General features: G+C 39.7%; 1 protein-coding gene across 29 annotated transcripts in view; it reads right to left on the bottom strand.

Annotated features, from left to right (window-relative positions):
- Positions 1-19,189, bottom strand: part of WAC (WW domain containing adaptor with coiled-coil) — an 86,974-nt gene that overhangs the window by 67,524 nt on the left and 261 nt on the right. For 8 of the 29 annotated variants that reach the window (XM_063637299.1, XM_055275018.2, XM_063637300.1 and 5 more), the window contains exons 2-3: positions 18,164-18,200; positions 16,450-16,645 (exon numbers count right to left, since the gene is read on the bottom strand). In XM_063637299.1, the coding sequence (XP_063493369.1) occupies positions 16,450-16,588 (139 nt within the window). In that variant the 5' untranslated portion in view covers positions 16,589-16,645; positions 18,164-18,200. Of the gene's footprint in view, positions 1-16,449; positions 16,665-17,370; positions 17,691-17,861; positions 17,965-18,163; positions 18,201-18,577; positions 19,091-19,189 lie in introns of those variants that run through there. The other 21 variants (XM_063637302.1, XM_063637304.1, XM_055275023.2 and 18 more) reach the window with 13 other exon arrangements.

Below are 19,189 nucleotides of genomic sequence, written 5' to 3'. Positions count from 1 at the left end.
TAAAAATACAAATATTAGTCGGGCGTCGTGGCGCATGCCTGTAATCCCAGCTCCTCGGGAGGCTGAGAGGCAGGAGAATCGCTTGAACTCGGGAGGCAAAGGTTGCAGTGAGCTGAGATCGTGCCACTGCACTCCAGCCTAGGCAACAGAGCGAGATTCCATTTCAGGAATCACACACATGTAGACAGGAAACATAAAAGCATTTAAGTCTAAAATGACATCAATTCTCAAAACATTAATTGTTTCTGAAAAACAATTTCAGATCCTACAGCATTCACTCCAATATCTTAAGCTAATTCTTTAATTATTGGGGATGGGTTTAACTATTAAAAACAATTCAGTGAAAATAACAGTAAATAAGATAAAAGGCAAGATGGTTTATAATGTTTCAGATCAAAAATAAGATGGGATTGAAAAGAAACCAAGACTGACCTGCTATGTGGCCCCTGGCTTTTCCACAGGATGTGAATTCAACCCCAAAAACTTTTTACAACTGAGCCACTGCTCGATTATAATAGCTTATATGCTTTCAATGGGTTTACTTGTAAAAGTCATAGTTTTACTGTCAAAATGCACAAGCTCAAGAGCTAAAGTATGCCCATGTAATAGCTGCATTCTTTCCCCCCCCCAATACAAAGTGATGAAAGTCACTTTACATCATTATAGTCAGTTTAGGAATAAAATCACAACATAATGAATCACCAGTTCAAAACAATTAGCCATTCTCTAGGATGCAGGAAATAAAACACTACATCTGAGAAGTTTTAGGGATGTGTAAGTAGCTTCAAAAAGCTTACTGAATATTCAAATACAGGATATTTAGAAAACAGACCACCACTAACACCACCCCAAAATATCCCCCTATTATTCTACCTAATTTACTACAGAAAAGAAAACCATAAAAATCTCCTTAGCTAGTGAGATATGAATTTAAGAGGGTTTGAGAAACAATGATTTGGGAAAGGAACAATAAAATTAGTAAAGAGTCTGAACTGCAAAATTTAAAATGTCACTTCAGTATTCAAATCACATACAGCTTTCTACAGGATTATACTAATGCAACAGACACTAGTCTAACCAGCGGGGCTACTTAAGGGATTGACAATGGTTTGGAATTAGCACATCAATTATGTACACAAGTTTTTTTAAGTTTACATGCTTATAATTTACACATTTTCCTGAAAGCCTGAATAGACTATTTGCTTCCTCCACAAATAATACAAGAGCAACTTCAATTCAAACACTATAGGAACTCGGTAGTAGTAAATTCTTATGATTTTACTCTTAAATGCATTTAAAAGTTTGAGGGACATCAATTCTCTGAAGGTTACTGCCACTCACCTGTTCCTGAATATGTCAAATGACATATAAGACATTTAACATTTACTGAGCACGTATATATACACCAGACTCCCCTCCACACACACATACAAATCGCTGCCTATTAGTAGCTCACAGTGCAGCAGGCAAACAACATATGTAAATAATTACAAATCTCTACAAAAGAGCTATAATAAAGATAGCCTCAAGGAAGGCTTCATAAAATAAAGTAAGACGTTTGGCAAAGGAAAAAAAAAAAAGGTGAGGTACGAGTGGAGAGAGGACAGTTTTGGCTATGAAAACACATATAATGGGACAACAGCATAAAAAAAAAGATGCCTAGGACTGGGTAAGTGCTTTTACATGACTAGATTATAGAGAAGGCAGAGAGTGGCTGAGAAAAGAATAATGTGGACTTTGGGTAATGGTGGCTCATAAAACTGAAACTCTTTTTTTTTTTTTTTTGAGACCGAGTCTTGCACTACCACCCAGGCTGGAGTGCAGTGGCGTGATCTCCGCTCACTGCAACCTCCATCTCCCAGGTTCAAGCGATTCTCCTGCCTCATCAGCCTCCCAAGTAGCTGTGATTACAGGTGCTGGCCACCACACCCAGCTAACTTTTTGTATTTTTAGTAGAGATAGGGTTTCAATCATGTTTGGCCTGGCTGGTCTTGAACTTCTGACCTCGTGATCCACCCGCCTCAGGCCCCCAAACTGCTGGGACTACAGGTGTGAGCCACTGCGCCTGGCCAAAACTTAAGCTCTTTAAACTTCAAGTTATATTTACACAAGCCAGAAACCTAGTGTGAGATGCTAACCTTCGGGCATGGACATAACAAGTTCTTTTCATTTCAGTGGCCTCTTATGTACATTAGATAAGAAAATGTATCTGATAAGTATATGTGGAAGCAGAGAGAAAAACTCGTATTTGGACAACTGTCATCAATACAACATAATTAAGACCTATAAAATTCAGGCTTTCAGGGTTAATGAAAGGAATATGTTTAAATTTGTAGTTAATTTTTACTCAGCTGTGGGTAAAGAATGAGACAACAGGTCTGTAAACAAGATATTGCAATATTTTAAAACAGGGCAATGAGTTCTGGGAGAAAAGAATCAAGGACAACTTCCCAGGCATTAATCAGGACAGGGAATAGTCAAATTAGAAAAAGATTTAGGAAGATTATCTATAGAACATCAGGTGGTGGCTGTCCAGTAAGCAAAGAGATATGTAGGCCTGAAAATCAAAGAAGTAAAAGAAGCATGAGATACCCACAGCTATACCCAGGTAGGGTATGAAAACTGAGAAAGCAGCACAGAACACCTCAGGAAATAGTAACTTTTGAGTCACCCGGCTCAAGCATGAGATTAAAATAGCAGTATAGAAAGGAAAGCCAATACCATAAAAAATAAAAAAGTTGGCTGGATGTGGTGGCTCACACCCATAATCCCAGCACTTTGGGAGGCTGAGGCAGGAGGATTACTTAAAGCCAGGAGTTCAAGACCAGCCTGGGTAACACGGTAAAACTCTGTCTCTATAAAAAACGCAAAAATTAGCCAAAAGTGGCAGCATGTGCCTGTAGGCTCAACTACTTGGGAGGCTGTGGCAAGAGGATTACGAGCCCAGGAATTTTTTTGAGGCTGCAGTGAGCCATGACCATACCAGTGCACCCCAGCCTGGGTGACAGGACAAGACTTTGCCTCAAAAACAAAACAAAATCCAAAAAAACCTACAAAAATTGAGTTTCTTAGCTGCACTAGCCACATTTCAAATGCTCAATATACATGTGGCTGGTGGCTACCACACTGGACAGCTCAGACAGCAAACATTTTCAACCATACATTCTATTTGATAGAGTTGACCTAGTCTTGTATTCCCAAATATGAATAGACAACTATAAACGGCAAGCATCTGAGGAACCCAATAACATGGGTATGATGCACCAAACTCAACCAGAAAAAAATATATTTAACATGAAAAAAACTAAAAAATAACCCAAATTCTCAAGAGTATTTCTAGTAAATCAGTCATAAAATCACAAAAAGCTATGAAAAAAGCAAAGCATCCAAAATACAACTTGGAATAGGTGGATGAAATGAACACAGCTTTAAATATCAGAGGGTTGAAAGAAGATGCCAAGGGATTCTCCCCAGAGTGGTGTGTACACTTAAAAATTATCTAACTACTGTACTTACTATTTACCAGGCAAAAGAGAAATAGAACCAAAAAACATCTAACAGGAGTTCCAAAAGGAGAAAAGTTAGAAACAAGTAAAAGAGAAGAAAAAAGAGTGTGGAAGATGACTCTCTAACGGATAGGGTTAGACAAAAAGGCACTAAGCATTCAGGGTATTGTCCAGGGTCTTTAGAAAATTAAAATGTTGGCCGGGTGTGGTGGCTCACTCCTGTAATCCCAGCATTTTGGGAGGCCGAGGCAGGTGGATCACCTGAGATAAGGAGTTCAAGACCAGCCTGGCTAACATGGTAAAATCCTGTTTCTACTAAAAATACAAAAAATTAGCCGGGCATGGTGGCACGCGCCTGTAATCCCAGCTACTCGGTGAGGCTGAGGCAGGAGAATCCCCTGAACCCAGGAGGTGGAGATTGCAGTGAGCCAAGATTGCGCCACTGCACTCCAGCTTCGGCAACAAGAGCTAAACTCTCAAAAAAAAAAAAAAAAAAAAGAGACAGAAAATTTAAATGTAATTAAAAAAATAAAACGCACTAATTAGAAGTAATGAAAAAAGGCCTACACTTACAGAGTGAGATTTGTGAAGCTTTAGATCTAAGGATAAAGAAGGAAAAACTCTAAACTTTCAAGCTGGGTGGGAAAGTAAATTAGGAGTCATACATCCCAATGGGTATCTATCTACGAAAAAGAACCAGGTTTGATATCAGCTTCTCATTTCTAACACTAAACAGTAATCAGCATTTTAGAAATATCTTCAGGGGAAAAAAAAATTCAAGGATGATTTTTTAATATAGCCAAAAGATAATTTATTCAGACATGAAAACAAAATGAAGACATTTCCCAATACGCAAAGTCTTAGATTACAATTCACAAAAAAATGTCTTTTTTTTTTTTGAGATGGAGTCTCACTCCTGTTGCCCAGGCTGGAGTGCAGTGGCATGATCCAGGCTCACTGCATCTTCTGCCTCCTGGACTCAAGTGATTCTCCTGCCTCAGCCTCCCAAGTAGCTGGGATTACAGGTGCATGCCACCACGCCCAGCTAATTTTTGTATTTTTAGTAGAGACGGGGTTTCACCATGTTGGCCAGGCTGATCTCTAACTCCTGACCTCAGGTGATCCGCCCACCTTGCCCTCCCAAAGCGCTGGGATTACAGGGGTGAGCCACCGCACCTGGCCAAAAGTCCAGTCTTTAAGCAAACATATGTAACACACAAAGCAAAAAGCGCTTTTAAAAATGAGAAATGAAATTAACTATGCTATAAAATAATCCCATCTGTCAGAAAATGCTAAATCAAATAAAGATACAAGACATACTACATAATTATTCATTAAATAATTAAAAAGCTTATCTACTGACAGAGATCTTTGTACCCAACAGGAAATACATTATTTTCAAATATCCAAAAACTACTAACAAAGTATCCAGAGATAATAAAAATCCTAATTCCAAAAAGCCAAGAAAATTAGAAACAAAAAGAAAGCCTAACAGTGACTTACAAAACTGATACATTTAGATTTCTAAAATACCCTTAATAGATCTGGGTTAAAAAAAAAAAAAAAGACAAATCAAAACTGAAATTACATTTAGGCTTGAATAAAAAATGAGATAACTCTTCAACTTTCCATCAAAACCTATGCAATATGAACAAAGCAGCAAAGTTTACAAAATTTACATGTTTAAATAAATAAAATTGGTCAAACTCAAAGGGGAGAGTTTAAGGGTCTAAGTACCTCATTCTGTTTTTCCAAAATAATTAACACTGGCATTTATGTAACAGCAATATAAAAAAGGAATTACACAAAAATATAAAATTATTTTAGTTTTATAAAGTACTACTTCGGGACTTAACTCTTATTTTTTTTTTTTTTTTGAGACGGAGTCTCGCTCTGTCACCCAGGCTGGAGTGCAGTGGCGCAATCTCAGCTCACTGCGAGCTCCGCCTCCTGGGTTCACGCCATTCTCCTGCCTCAGCCTCTCCGAGTAGCTGGGACTACAGGCGCCCGCCACCAAGCCCGGCTAATTTTTTTGTATTTTTTTTAGTAGAGACGGGGTTTCACCGTGGTCTCGATCTCCTGACCTCGTGATCCGCCCGCCTCGGCCTCCCAAAGTGCTGGGATTAAAAGCGTGAGCCACCGCGCCCGGCCTTAACTCTTATTCTTTAAAAAATATCAAAGTATCATAACTGCGATTCAGATATCTGTGCATATCATATTAAATATGAATGCTTAGAAGACTGACAAGGAGCCAGCAGGCAGCAGAACAGAAACCAGCCCCAATAACCACAGAAAAGGCTGAAGGCAGCAGAGAACAGTACTCTAGCAGCTTGTCACTCTGTACCCCAACTTCTCCAGCTTTCTTCCATTACAATGAATCTTTTCACAATCAACAGTCACGCAATTCTATGAAGTTAGAACAAATTATTAAATGCAGAAATATTTTATCACGATCCTCTCTTCCTCCAATGTAACATAATTCACTAGCATTGCTTTTTTAGCTACCAGAAAAGATTAGTTCTATGAATATAGAACAGGTCAGAACCTTTCGGAAGATGCCAAGAGTAGGTCATGCTCTTTTGGCACTGTCATACAAAGTCAGAAGTAATTAAAGCCCACACAGAAAGACTAGCACTATCTAAATATATCAACCACACACATTCTAAATTTCCTTTAAAATGCAAATACTCCTAAGAGTAAACTTTAAGAAATATTTTGTTAACACCTAAGGTCAGCCTAAGTATACTCTACTAACTTGGAGAAAGGCTGTTTTTCAAACCGAGATAAAAGCTAAATGAAATTTACCACTGAAGTGTCTCAGGACAGCTTAATGCTAGAGACGAGGGGTTATGGTGGAAATGTAGTACCTAAGTACATATTATCTAAAGTAACACCAGTGGCTCCAGATACTACCCAATGTATCTCACTGGCCTGTCCAATTAGAAACTTCTCTACTGCTGGGCATTAGACGCCCTTGCACAGGATATTAAGTTAGCTTTTTAATAGCAATTACTTACAAATCCTAATACTACCTGTGAATCTACAAGGTGATAGGGAATTCTTTGAAACAAGAACACATTACACAATTTGCCAAATAACCACTCTAATAATCAGACTGTTAATGATAAAACTCACATTCCTTAATGTCCACTTCAGAGGTCCTCTTCCCTTCTGTGTACTCTCCCTAAATCTGCAGTTTATAAATACTTAAATTAACCCAGTGTTTATTTTAAAATTCAGTTTCCTTTTCTTTTTCTTCTTTTAGACGGAGTTTTGCTCTTGTTGCCCAGGGTGGAATGTAATGGCGTGATCTCAGCTCACCACAAACTCCGCCTCACAGGTTCAAGCAATTCTCCCGCCTCAGCCTCCCGAGTAGCTGGGATTACAGGCATGCACCATGCCTAATTTTGTGTTTTTAGTAGAGATGGGGTTTCTCCACGTTGGTCAGGCTGGTCTCTCCAGCGAACTTAGGTGATCCACCCTCCTCTACCTCCCAAAATGCGGGGATTACAGGCGTGATCCACCGCGCCAAGCCTAAAAACTCAGTTTTCCAGGCTCTATCAACTATTGCTTTGATTCTGGGTAACGGGGAGGGAGTCAAGGAAGCTGTAACTTTAAAAGCTTCTCAGGGAACCATTACTCTAAACTTGAACTTTTTTTTTTTTTTGAGACAGAGTCTCACTCTGTCATCCAGGCTGGAGTACAGTGGTGCAATCCCAGGTTCAAGCGATTCTCCTGCCTCAGCCTCTCGAGTAGCTGGGATTACAGGTATGTACCACCACACCCCAGCTAATTTTTGTATTTTTAGTAGAGACAGGGTTTTACTATGTTGCCCAGGCTGGTCTCAAACTCCTGAGCTCAGGTGATCTGCCCGCCTTGGCCTCCCAAAGTGCTGGCTTTACAGGCGTGAGCCACCACGCCTGGCCGTTTTCTGTTTTTTAACCCTCACATCTATCCCCAAAAATCTCTGAATCACAAAGTCCTGTAGAGGTGCAAGTTCCAAGTTAGAATGTTCCCACAAGCCACATCATGTAGCTCTCATTTGGAAAAGTGTCCAGCATGTTTCTTCCTAACTCTAAACAAAGAAAGCAGCAGCAGCTTTAGAAGTAGCTATAGGTTGCTAATCTGACACTAAATTTAATCACAGGAGTAAGAGCAAGCCTAATAATCTACTCTGTCACAGTCTGGGCACTGAGGTAAATGCTTTACAAATATACGCAATTTCATTTAACCCCGCAACAATCCTACAGGGATGGACACAAACACTCAGAAATTAAGTAGCATGTTAGGTCATCTAGCTAGCGAGTGCCTGAACCAAACACCAACCTAACTGAAAAATGACTTTCCTAATTAACTAGAAATATAAAGTAGGTATCAATATTCCCTGAGCCCCAAATGAAAACTACTTCTAGTCAGTCCTCTAAGACTGATAGTCAACACCAAGCATTTGTTTAATCCACTATGCAATATTAATACAAGCGAATAAAGGGAACACAATGCGGAACAATTTTACAAAAAATCTGGAAAGAAGCGGGACTCAGTGACTCATGCCTGTAATCCTAGCACTTTGGGAGGCTGAGGCGAATGGATCACATGAGGCCAAGAGTTCAAGACCAGCCTGGCCAACATGACAAAACCCTGCCTCTACTAAAAATACAAAAATTAGCTGGAAGTGGCAGTGCGCACCTGTAATCCCAGCTATTTGGGTGGCGGGAAAATCACTTGACCTGTGGAGGCGAGCTTGCTGTGAGCCAAGATTGCGGCACTGCACTCCAGCCTGGGTTGACAGAGTGAGACCCTGCCTCAAACAACAACTACAACAACAACAACAAACAAAACAAAGGAAACCAATTCTGGAAAGATTACAGAATACTAATTATTTTATGGCGTGAGAATGTCTTCTATGAAAACTAGTGATTAACTTTTAATGAGAAGATACAAGGCGACTTTGTTTTTCCCCTTTTCTCTGCATTTCCTAATTTTTCTACAATGAGCATGTACTAACAAAATTTTAGTACAAGCAGCACTATATAGCTCAAGGACCCATTAACTCCAATCTTACTTTGCATAAATATGGCATTTCAGAAGTCAAGCATACAAAATACTTTCCTTAGAGAAATAAAAATATATGTAAAAGCCAGACAGGCCAACAGGGCAATCACATTCTTCAGAACTGCACTGTCCAATTCAATAACCATCACTCACATATGGCAATTAAACACATGAAATGTGGCTTGTCCAAACTGAAATGTGCTGTAAATGTTAAATAGACAATAGGTTTCAAAGATCTCGTACCAAAAAGGGAATGTAAAGTATGTCATTAATAGTTTTTAAGGTATCAATTATAAGTTGAAATATTTTTGATATATTAGGTCAAATAAAATATACTAAAATTGATTCATTTTTACTTTTTAAGCAAAGCTACTAGAAAAGTACATATATGGTTTGCATTTGTGGCTAACATATTTCCACTGGACGGTGCTGCTATAGAACCTTGTTACTCCAGTGAAGCATAGGTATCACCCGAGATTTTGTTAAAAGGCAGATCTTTGGGACCCACCCCAAAATTACTGACTATGGTATCTCCAGGTGCTTAGTATACACATTCAAGTTTGAGGAACACTAATCCAAAATACTGTAATTTCATTCCCCTTAAATTATAAACAATCCATCCGAATTTTTTTAATCTATCCATTTAGTTAAATGCTATAAAGTTTCAGGCACTACTCAAGGTAACAGGAATACAAGGTGGATACAAACATTAAAACTCTCACTTCCTCTTCTGGTGGAGCTTATATTCCACAAAAGGCAAGCAAACAAAAACTAAAATACATTCAGTTCTGCTATAACATTTGTTTCCAAATACACAAATTTGTTTGAAGGCTACTGATGTATCAGAAACCAGCAAATTTCCCACTTATGTGCATTTTCACCTGTGAGAAAACACTAGCTACATCAAGCTGCACAGGAATTTACAAGGCACAGATACACACAGCTCAAATATCTAATAGCTATCTTAGTTCATCATGAATTATGAGTCAGGTCCATCCACATTTGATGTTACAAGTTTTTGTCTCATATCAGGTATCTTCCATCCATCACTTCACAGTAATTCATGAGCTGCAACCCTTCCAGTGAGTGGCCACTTCCACAAGAAGTCAGGTTTTGGTCAAGGTAAAGTGCCATTTATTGTAGTGTTAAAGTATTCTTTAACCATTTTATATGTGTAAAACTAAGTTACAGTTTTTATTAGGTTCCTAGCTTTTTAAAATGTGTCACTGACAATGTTTTTGGTTACTACGCTCCTAACCCCATTTCCCCCATAAATTGGTCTGGTGCAATTTTGCACAGCACAGTGACTTTCAGAAATGCCCATGTCATGTTATAGCAGAATGACTGTAAGTAAATCATAACAGGTCACCTTCATACAAGGAAGGAACAAGCAGGGGCAAGGAAAGACAATGATGAGAATGACTGTTTCAGGGTGTTCAGCAAGGGCAGAGAAGGCCCTGTGAGAGGGTGACACTTAAGCAGACACATTACTGGAGTGAGCACAGTAGAAGAAACATAAAGGCACATAATGTGCAGAGCCCCTGAGACAGGAACAAACTTCTGCCTGCAGGGCCAGTATGGAGAGTAGCACAAACAAGGGGAAGATAGTAGAAGAGGCTGAAAAAATACCCAGACACCAGATTACACAGGATCTATTATAAGCCTTGCTAAGAAACAGGGAGTCACTAGAGGACTGTGAGCTTGAGAGAGATGTGAGGTGACTGGCATTTTAACTGGATCACTCTGGCTACTGTGTGGGGAAACAATTATACAAAGCAAAATGGACTCGGGAACACCAGGGGGCTCTTGCAGATTTCAGGCTAAGAAAAGATGGTAGCCAGAACTAAAATGATGAAGTAGTGAGAATTAGTTATACTTGGAGTATAATTTGAAGGCAGAGATAAAATTTTATGTGAGGAGACTTCCTTTCCAGTTTCAACAACAGTAGGCTAAATACCTTATAATTTCATCAGTACAACAGGAATAATACTGATCAGCCTATTTCAAAGAGCTACCGTGGAGTCAGATAAGAAACAATATAGAAACCCTTTGAAAATTATAAAGCATCATACAAATCCTGAAAAGGACTGCTCATAGAATATATTCGCAAGCCCCAAATAACTGGTTTTGCCAGGAGGTGGGGGTTGCAGTGAGGTGAGATCAAGATCGTGCCTCTGCACTCCAGCCTAGGTAGAGTGAGACTCTGTCTTAAAAAAAAAAAAAAAAAAAAAAAAGAAAACCCACAAAAACTGTTTTTGTAATTATCAAATTGACAATGAGTTATATCTAGTGCCTGGTATAGCATCCCAAATGCCCAGTTATTTCCACCTTCACTCTTTCCAGCATCATAACAAAATGATGCACTACCCCCCAAACAATTTTGCACAACAGAATAAGGTAACAGATGCTTAATAGACACAAATTAGAATATATAAATTTTCTGTGAATTACAGACCAAAACCCCAAGTATGTTACACCAAAAATTTTAAATACTTCTTGCACAACTAGAAAACAGTTCAATTAAGACTGTCTTAAACGATCTACAGATCTAAGTGAACTCGTTCTAAAATATTCTGATTGTAATATAGAAATACCATTAAATCATAAACAATACATAATATCCATCTCTCTAAAAATATAAAAAATGTTAAAACGTGATGATGAGAAGCCGTAAGACAAATGACTTGGTACTAGTGTTCAAATTTAACAATTTACATGCACAGATGCTTACATCACCGACACTGTTTTCTAAAATTAAAAAAAAAAAAAAAAACACTAGAGTTGAAACATTAAGACTGCTACTCCTTCAACCTTATTCCACTTCTCTTGAAACATAGTATGTTTCCTGTGTTTTCTAAATTGACCAATGGAAATCCAATGCAAACATTTCTGCATAGTATTATCACAAAGCATAAATCAATGAAAAAAGGTCATGTGTCACTATTTTTACCAGACAAAAAATAGTCAAACGTATTGTTAAAATCCAAACATTAGTATATTACATTCTATGCAGTACTTCCACTTTGTAAACAAGTCTTTAAATATGAGGGATTCAGAGAAAATGGACTTTTCCTAGTGAAATCTGTGTCATGCTTCCATGTCAAAACTTATTTTTGAAAATAAAACACTGATGTGATAACTGGGCCTAGAACTACACAAATACATTTTATCAGTGTACTATAATTTGGCAAGTTGTAACCACTGAGGGAAGAAGGGTGAAGATATTAGGAGGATAAAAGCAAAAATGCCTTCAAACTAATTCATGCCATAGCAACCACCACCAAATAAGCTTTCAATACCCAAGTGTTTCATCTCTGACAGTTTACAAGTTACCAAAGTTAGAGAACTAGTTTCTAGACTCAGCTCTGTTGTTATCTGTTCAATTTTATTAAATTTTCCCTCATTTGTAAAACTGTGAAGTAAGGATACTATCTGTTGTCTTCCCAAGTCAACATGAGTATCAAAAGGGGCTGTTAATTTGAATAGTTACTTTCTATACAACATTTCTAATGTTAGTAATTTCTAACACTACTAACACAAAGCATATTTCAAAGTCATCTAAATAACGATAAGACCATGTTGCTCAACTGCCAGTGTATTATTCAATGTGAAAGACTCAAACGTTACTAAATTATATTAAAAAAAAAAGACAAATTATCACCAAATAATCCCTACTAATTCCTTCAAAATGTTAATAGTAACTTTTATTTGAAAGGGAGATGAAAATACATTTCCAAATTTTTCCAAAGATATAGCTAAATGACAAGACAAAAACTTCACCATGGGCCAGGCGTGGTGACTCACACCTATAATCCTAGCACTTTGGGAGGCCAAGGCGGGTGGATCACTTGAGCTCAGGAGATTGAGACCGGCCTGGCCAACACAGTGAAACCCTATTTCTACTAAAAATACAAAAATTAGCCAGGCATGACGGCCCATGTTTGTAATCCCAGATACTTGGGACATTAAGGCAGAAGGATCACTTGAACTCAAGAGGCAGAGGTTGCAGCGAGCTGGGATCACACCACTGCACTCCAGCCTGGGCGACTGTCTCCAAAAAACAAAAACAAAAACAAAACAAAACAAAACAAAAAAACCCTAACGATTGTACCATAAGGTTTTTGCTTTTGGTTACTTTAAACAAAAGATTGTATGTTTACAGAGAGATCACAGACTATATAAAAATAACTCATTTCACAAAAAAACCTTTTAATTATACTCTCATATAACCTCTCTTAAATTTACAATAGACATTATTTCTTTTAATAAATCCTAATGGATAAAATCTCTAACTCTAAACTATACACGCTATGTTACAGCAAGTCTTATTTTAACTAGTAAGGTTTTTGGGAGTAAAAACCCTCACAATCCCTGATTTCTCACTTTTTATAGTATATCTGAAAGTCTTTTCATACATTACTTCTGAACGAGCATTTTTCAATGAAATCCAAGATGCTAAGAAATCTAGTAATTACTGAAAAATGCTGTGATGCCAGTAAAGCCTAATCCTAAGGTAAACAAATGCACAAGTTCCACATTTGTTTAACTTGCTGTGTAAAATGCAAGTTACAAATCATAGCATATAGGTTATTATTAGTAAAGAAAATCATTAAATCTTAAAATGAAAAACTGAGAAATTTGAAGTCAGTAGTTCAATGCATATAGTAAGTAACCTGCTGTAATCTTAAGTTTTTTTACATGCTTAGAGCTTAGATAATCCAACTCACTTGCATTTGATTTTTGATAATGGTCTTGAATTTATATACATTAATTCTTTTTTTTTTTTTTTTTAAACAGACCGGTCTCACTCTATCAACCCAGGATAGAGTGTGGTGGCACAATCACAGCTCACTGTTACCCTCAAACTCCTGGGTTCAAGCAATCATCCCACCACATCCAGCTAATTAAATTTTTTTTTTTTTTTTTTTTTTTTTTTTCAGTAGAGGCAGGGCCTTGCTATGTTGCCAAGGCTAGTCTCCTGGCTTCAAAGGACCCTCCCATCTCAACCTCCCAAGCAACCAGGATTAGAGATGAGCAGCTGTGCCTGGCTGAATTTTTTTTTTTGGGACAGAGTCTTAATCCGTCTCCCAGGCTGGAGTGCAGTGGCGCAATCTCAGCTCACTGCAACCTCCACCTCCCGGGTTCAAGTGATTCTCCTGCCTCAGCCTCCCTAGTAGTTGGGATTACAGGCACTCGCCACTGCGCCCAACCAATTTTTTGTATTTGTAGTAGAGACAGGGTTTCACCACGTTGGCCAGGCTGGTCTCAAACTCCTGAACTCAGGTGATCTGCCTGCCTCGGCCTCCCAAAGTGCTTGAGATTACAGGTGTGAGCCACTGAACCGGCCTGAATTCATTTTTGGGTAAAAATCCAACGAAGTTTATAATGCCTGCAATAAAAATCATACATATACACTTCCAACATCTTAGTGCCAAATACATCATTAGCAATAAAAAATAAACACCAGAAAACAAATTATAATGACTAAATATCTCACTATTAAATAAGAAAAATCACCATTTTACGTTTTTTAAAGACAGTATTAATATCAAAGATGTACTCTCAATTCCAGAATGGAGATATATCTCATATTATTATTTCCATATAATATAAAGGAATATGGCAGCCAGGTATGATAGAGATGGTAGAGACAGGAATGGAATTATAGTATTAGCTAGAAGACTCCAGAAGACGACAAGCAGCTAGAAAGAAAATTAGAAAGTGGGACCTAACTTAGCAAGTGATTAGATCAGAAAAACATCAAGTTTCTTGCAAACGAAGCTAAAGAAACATCAGGAAAGATGCAAATTTTTAAAAACGAAAAGCTAACAAGTACCTGGAGTTCACACAGGTAGAAAAATGAAAAACCAAAGTGAAGAAAAAACGGGTACAGAAAAAGTAAGTTGCTAAAACACCACTAGCTCTCAAGAGTCAAAGCATTTAAGAATAGCTTCAAGGCCAGGATCACATCTTGACTCCCAGGAGTATCACACAAATGTTGGCACACACTAGATGCCCCAGGTTTGTTGAATGAATAAGCAACAGAATGTTCTTGGGATTACTTCACCTGTAAAAGAATTGGCTGAGCAAGATTTGCTGGAAATGACTGAAAGCATTTATAAAGTAAGTTTCTTTAACTGAAAAACTGACTTCTTGCATTTGGGGATAAACTGGATCATCGTCACTAAAATAAGAGCCTATCTGTAAGATGAGGTGCCATATCCTATTTTGTTACAATCACCAAATTTTTCAAAATAAATACAGTACAGTATAGTACAACCAGTACCTGCTCTCCAAGAGCTAACATTAGAAATGAAATCCACTACAGAAGAGTGGTTGAGAGTACCATCTCAGGCTTTATATAACACTATGGAAAACTTACCCACAAAACTGATAACTCTAAAAGCTTAATTTTGCAACCCAATAACTTGTAACACTTTAATAATCAAATACACCTGCTACTACTGTTACAAAAATGTGGTTTATCTGCATAAATAGCACTAAGTTACAACTACATTCAATAGAGTACTTTCTTCTCATCCAAATTATTCAATCCCAGTGCAATCTTCTGACTGTATTTTCTCAAACCAGTAATTATGTAGAGGAAGCCAATGTTTCTCAGTATATGATCACAATGAATAAAGCTGATTTCTATCCCAGGAGGACAAAAGGGACCAGAGGCTATTTTTTTTTAAAGTAAGCAAAATATTGAAGAACTAGTTGCCAATGGGGCAAAAAGTCACATGGTACTGTACTGAGTTTCCTTGGAAGCTTTCAATACTGTAAATCTGCTTAAGATACGTTATCTACTTAAGCAACATGTAGGAGAGAATATAGGTGTCTACTGAAATTGCTTTGTTCCTTAATGCATGCTTTTGACATGAAATGTAATTCGGGCAAATTAAGTCTGAAAATAGTCACTGAGAATTGGTTTTGTTTACTTATTCTCAGCCTCCTACCACAAAGAGCTTGAGGCAAACTTATAATTGAAGGTACAGGACTGTGCAAAAGAAATCAGACTAACTTTTAAAAAGAATATTTCAATGAACCAGGTATAAAAATCACATCACCAAAACTGGAGAACACTGAAAATGTTTACAACAAAAAGCAACAATGTATTTTCTAAGTCACAAATAATTTTTTAAATCTGGGAACTATCTTGAAAAAACATACTGAGTTTTTAAATTCACAGTTTATCATTGTAATTCGAAAACAGATTTGAACACCTTAAAAAGTAACAAACTGAAGCAACAATAAGGATCTCAAACTGAAATCTTTAAAAGGTCAAAGTTCCTTTCTTGGAAAAACGTCCTGCATTTTTCCCATCCTTGAGAAAGCATGTTTTAAACTATATTCATAAATGCATTCCCTATTAGACACTAAAGTCCACTTTTTTTTTTTTTTTAATGGAGTCTCACTCTATCGCCCAGGCTGGAGTGCAGTGGCACCATCTCAGGCTCAATGCAACCTCCACCAACCAGGTTCAAGTGATTCTCCTGCCTCAGCCTCCTGAGTAGCTGGGACTACAGGCGCCTGCCACCACCACCATGCCCAACTAACTTGTATTTTTAGTAGAGACGGGTTTTCACCTGTTGGCCAGGCTGGTCTTGAACTCCTGACCTCAAGTGATCTGCCCACCTCGGCCTCCCAAGTGCTGAGATTACAGGCGTGAGCCACCGCGCCTGGCCTTAGAGTCCACTTTTTAGATGCTCACATCAGCATCTTACTTCTACAGTAACTTGTTCGGAAAGAAAAAAAAATTGATAGGATTAAAATATTTTAATGACATAACTGAACAGTAACTTCTTCAAGCTAGAAATACTACTGCCGCCTTTTATATAGACCTATTGTTAAAAATATAAGTCAAAGTTTCAACAAGAAAGATACTCACCACCATCCCTCTCTCTAACTCTGTGAGTATGCACATTTTTGGCCTTACTGTGACCTGTGCTGTCACTGTATTTGTTTTCAGGACTATCAGATCTCCGCAACATTTTATTTGGTGGTGAAGGATCTGCGGCGTCTCGCATCTTTTCATGTCTGTGATCACCGCTACTGGGGTGACTCTTCGATGAATACTTAAGTGCCTGCAAAACATCACCCCCCCAAAAAAAGAGAGAAAGAATTGAAACCTTAAACTCCCTAAACTAATTTAAACATAAATTTTGGTGTATTATCATTAAATTTCATGAACTTATAAAATTAAAATTTCCACTTTCAATTCTGCTTTACTCCTCAGTTTCTCAGACAAAAAACCTAATGCTTAAGTGTTACAATAAGACTCCTGATACAAATCATACTAAACATAAGAAAGAAAAAAAAATTCCATTATTTTATAAATAAACCACCTTGCATATTGATTCTGCAAAAAATAAAAAAATTTGGCTGAGAATATTTAGAATCATTTTTTGATAGCAAAACTAGAAATTCAGTACTACTATAATCAATTTCTGCTGTACAGCTGATATACACAAACACATGTATAAATAAGGACATGCATATTTTTGCAAACCTACAAAAAAAAAAAAAAAAACCCACACACCAGTTTCTCCAATTCTTTGATTCAAATAAAGCATTTCAGACCTAACTTCCTTACTCTCCCAGGTGTGGGAAACAATTTTAAGGTATAAAAACACTAACCAAAATAAACTAACGTGAGTACTATTTCTCACCAAGCATAATGCACTCAAAATAATGGTTTAGCTTTATTCTAACACATATCTTAAGACAACCATAATGTACTAATCTGTTGCAATGTGTAATCAGCTATGCTTTGGAGGACAGATTCAGTAAGGTTTAATTTTTGACATACCCAATGTTTTACACATCAGAGGACAGTGTTTTCAAACTCTGCTGTATAACACAACCATCAGGTTAGAAACCTGCTCTCCGGTCCTTTAAGATGTAGAAAGTGTTTCTGCAGTCATCTGATGGTTAACAATCATTTATGAGGTTTCCCTCCTGAAAACTGGGGCCACTTTCATCATAATCCTTAGAACTTTGCACGCAACGACTGCAGTAACAAAAAGGAACCCACCTACCTAGAACCACCTACATCAGAATGATTATCCAAGTACCCAAGACCTCAATTCTTACACAAACAAAAGCACACGTATCTTTTACTTGTAAAGCAATTAAGTATACCAAAAATATTAAAAGAGGAAAGGGCAGTACTTTATAACCGACTTGAAAGTTGTAAGTCATTTAGCTATTTACCCAAGTTCTTCACATAATTTTAATACCTTTACATTAACTTTCAGTTCCCCCAACACAATAAATAAATAAATAAGCCTCGGAAGTCACCTATCATCTCATCACATCGATTCCTTCACCCGCAAATAATCGAGTCGTCTTTCTGGCTGCAAACAATTCTTTTTTCCTAAATCAGCGAACTCCCTCCAGTCACCTGTCAAAATAAGTCACTAAACCTTGCTGGAGAGCGCTAAAGGAACCAAACCTGGAATTTTAAGGGGATCCGTGGTGCTAGTTTCGGATGTTTTACACCGAAGGGCCTGTATCGACTTCTGAGGCCTGCGCTCGAGTAGCAGTCCCTCCCTTCCCCCTCCGGCCCCTTCCAATCCCTCCACCCCGGCCTCGGCTGGTACCTGGTAAGGCTGCGAGTCCCCCCTCCGGTCGTGACAGCTGAAAAACAGGAAGAGAAGGCAGCGATATAAGACACGGCGGGGGTGGGGGGCTGGGGAGGAAGAAAACGGGTCCCCCGCCGCCCCTCCCCGCGGGAGACCTACCGAGCGCCCCAGCGCGGAGCCCCGCGCGCACACGGCGCAAACCCGGAGCCTCCGGAAGGGCCGGGGAGGCCGAAACGCCGCGAAGCCGGGCCCCCGCTCCCCGCCACACTCCGTTCCCGCCCGCCCGCCCGCGCGGCCGCTCCTCCTCCCCAACCCGATCCGGATCAGGGTTAACAACAAAAATGGCGGCCCGGCCAGCTCCAGATAAGGAGGAACAGCCCCCCCGCCGTCGCCCCCCGCCGCCGCCCGGCCCGAAACGAAAAGACAATTTACCCATCACTGAGTCTCTGCTGTTTCCTCGCATACATTACCATCAATGCCCGGCCTGTGAGTGTGTGTCGGGGAGGGGGGAGAGCGGCCGCGAGAGGCGGACGGGCGCGCAGGCGGCGGCGGCGGCGGCGGCGGGCGGCGGGCAGCCCCGGCACCTGGGCCCGGCGCGCCCTCGGCGACTCTCAGCACCTCCCAGTTACTGGCGCCGGCGCTCCCGGGCCATCTCCCTCCGTCGACACCACGCTCACTCTCAGCCGGGGCAGCGGCGCCAACTACACGGCGGCACCGCGAACCGGGGGGAGGGGGGCAAGACGACGCGTCCGGCTCAGCCCCGCGGAGAGCGACTGCCTCCTCCGCCTTCTCCTCCTCCTGCTCCGCCGCCTCCTCCCCTCCTCCCCCCGCCGCCGCCGCTGCTGCTGCCGCCTGGTCCTTCTCCTCCTCCTCCTCCCGCCGCCGCCGCCGCCGCCGCCGCTGGTGCCGCCGCTGCCGCTCCACCAACTACATCCGGGCAACTCGGACGCTGCCGCCTTCGGGAAACCTCGGCAGTTTCCGCCGGGCCCCTCCTCTCCCACCCTCGGCCTTCCTCCCCGCCCCGCGCGGGTCCGGAACACCGCC

Source organism: Symphalangus syndactylus, chromosome 4 (genome assembly GCF_028878055.3).
Source record: "Symphalangus syndactylus isolate Jambi chromosome 4, NHGRI_mSymSyn1-v2.1_pri, whole genome shotgun sequence".
Lineage (NCBI taxonomy): Eukaryota > Metazoa > Chordata > Mammalia > Primates > Hylobatidae > Symphalangus > Symphalangus syndactylus.
Note: the sequence above shows the minus strand (reverse complement) of the source record. Positions and strands in the feature narration are given on the sequence as shown.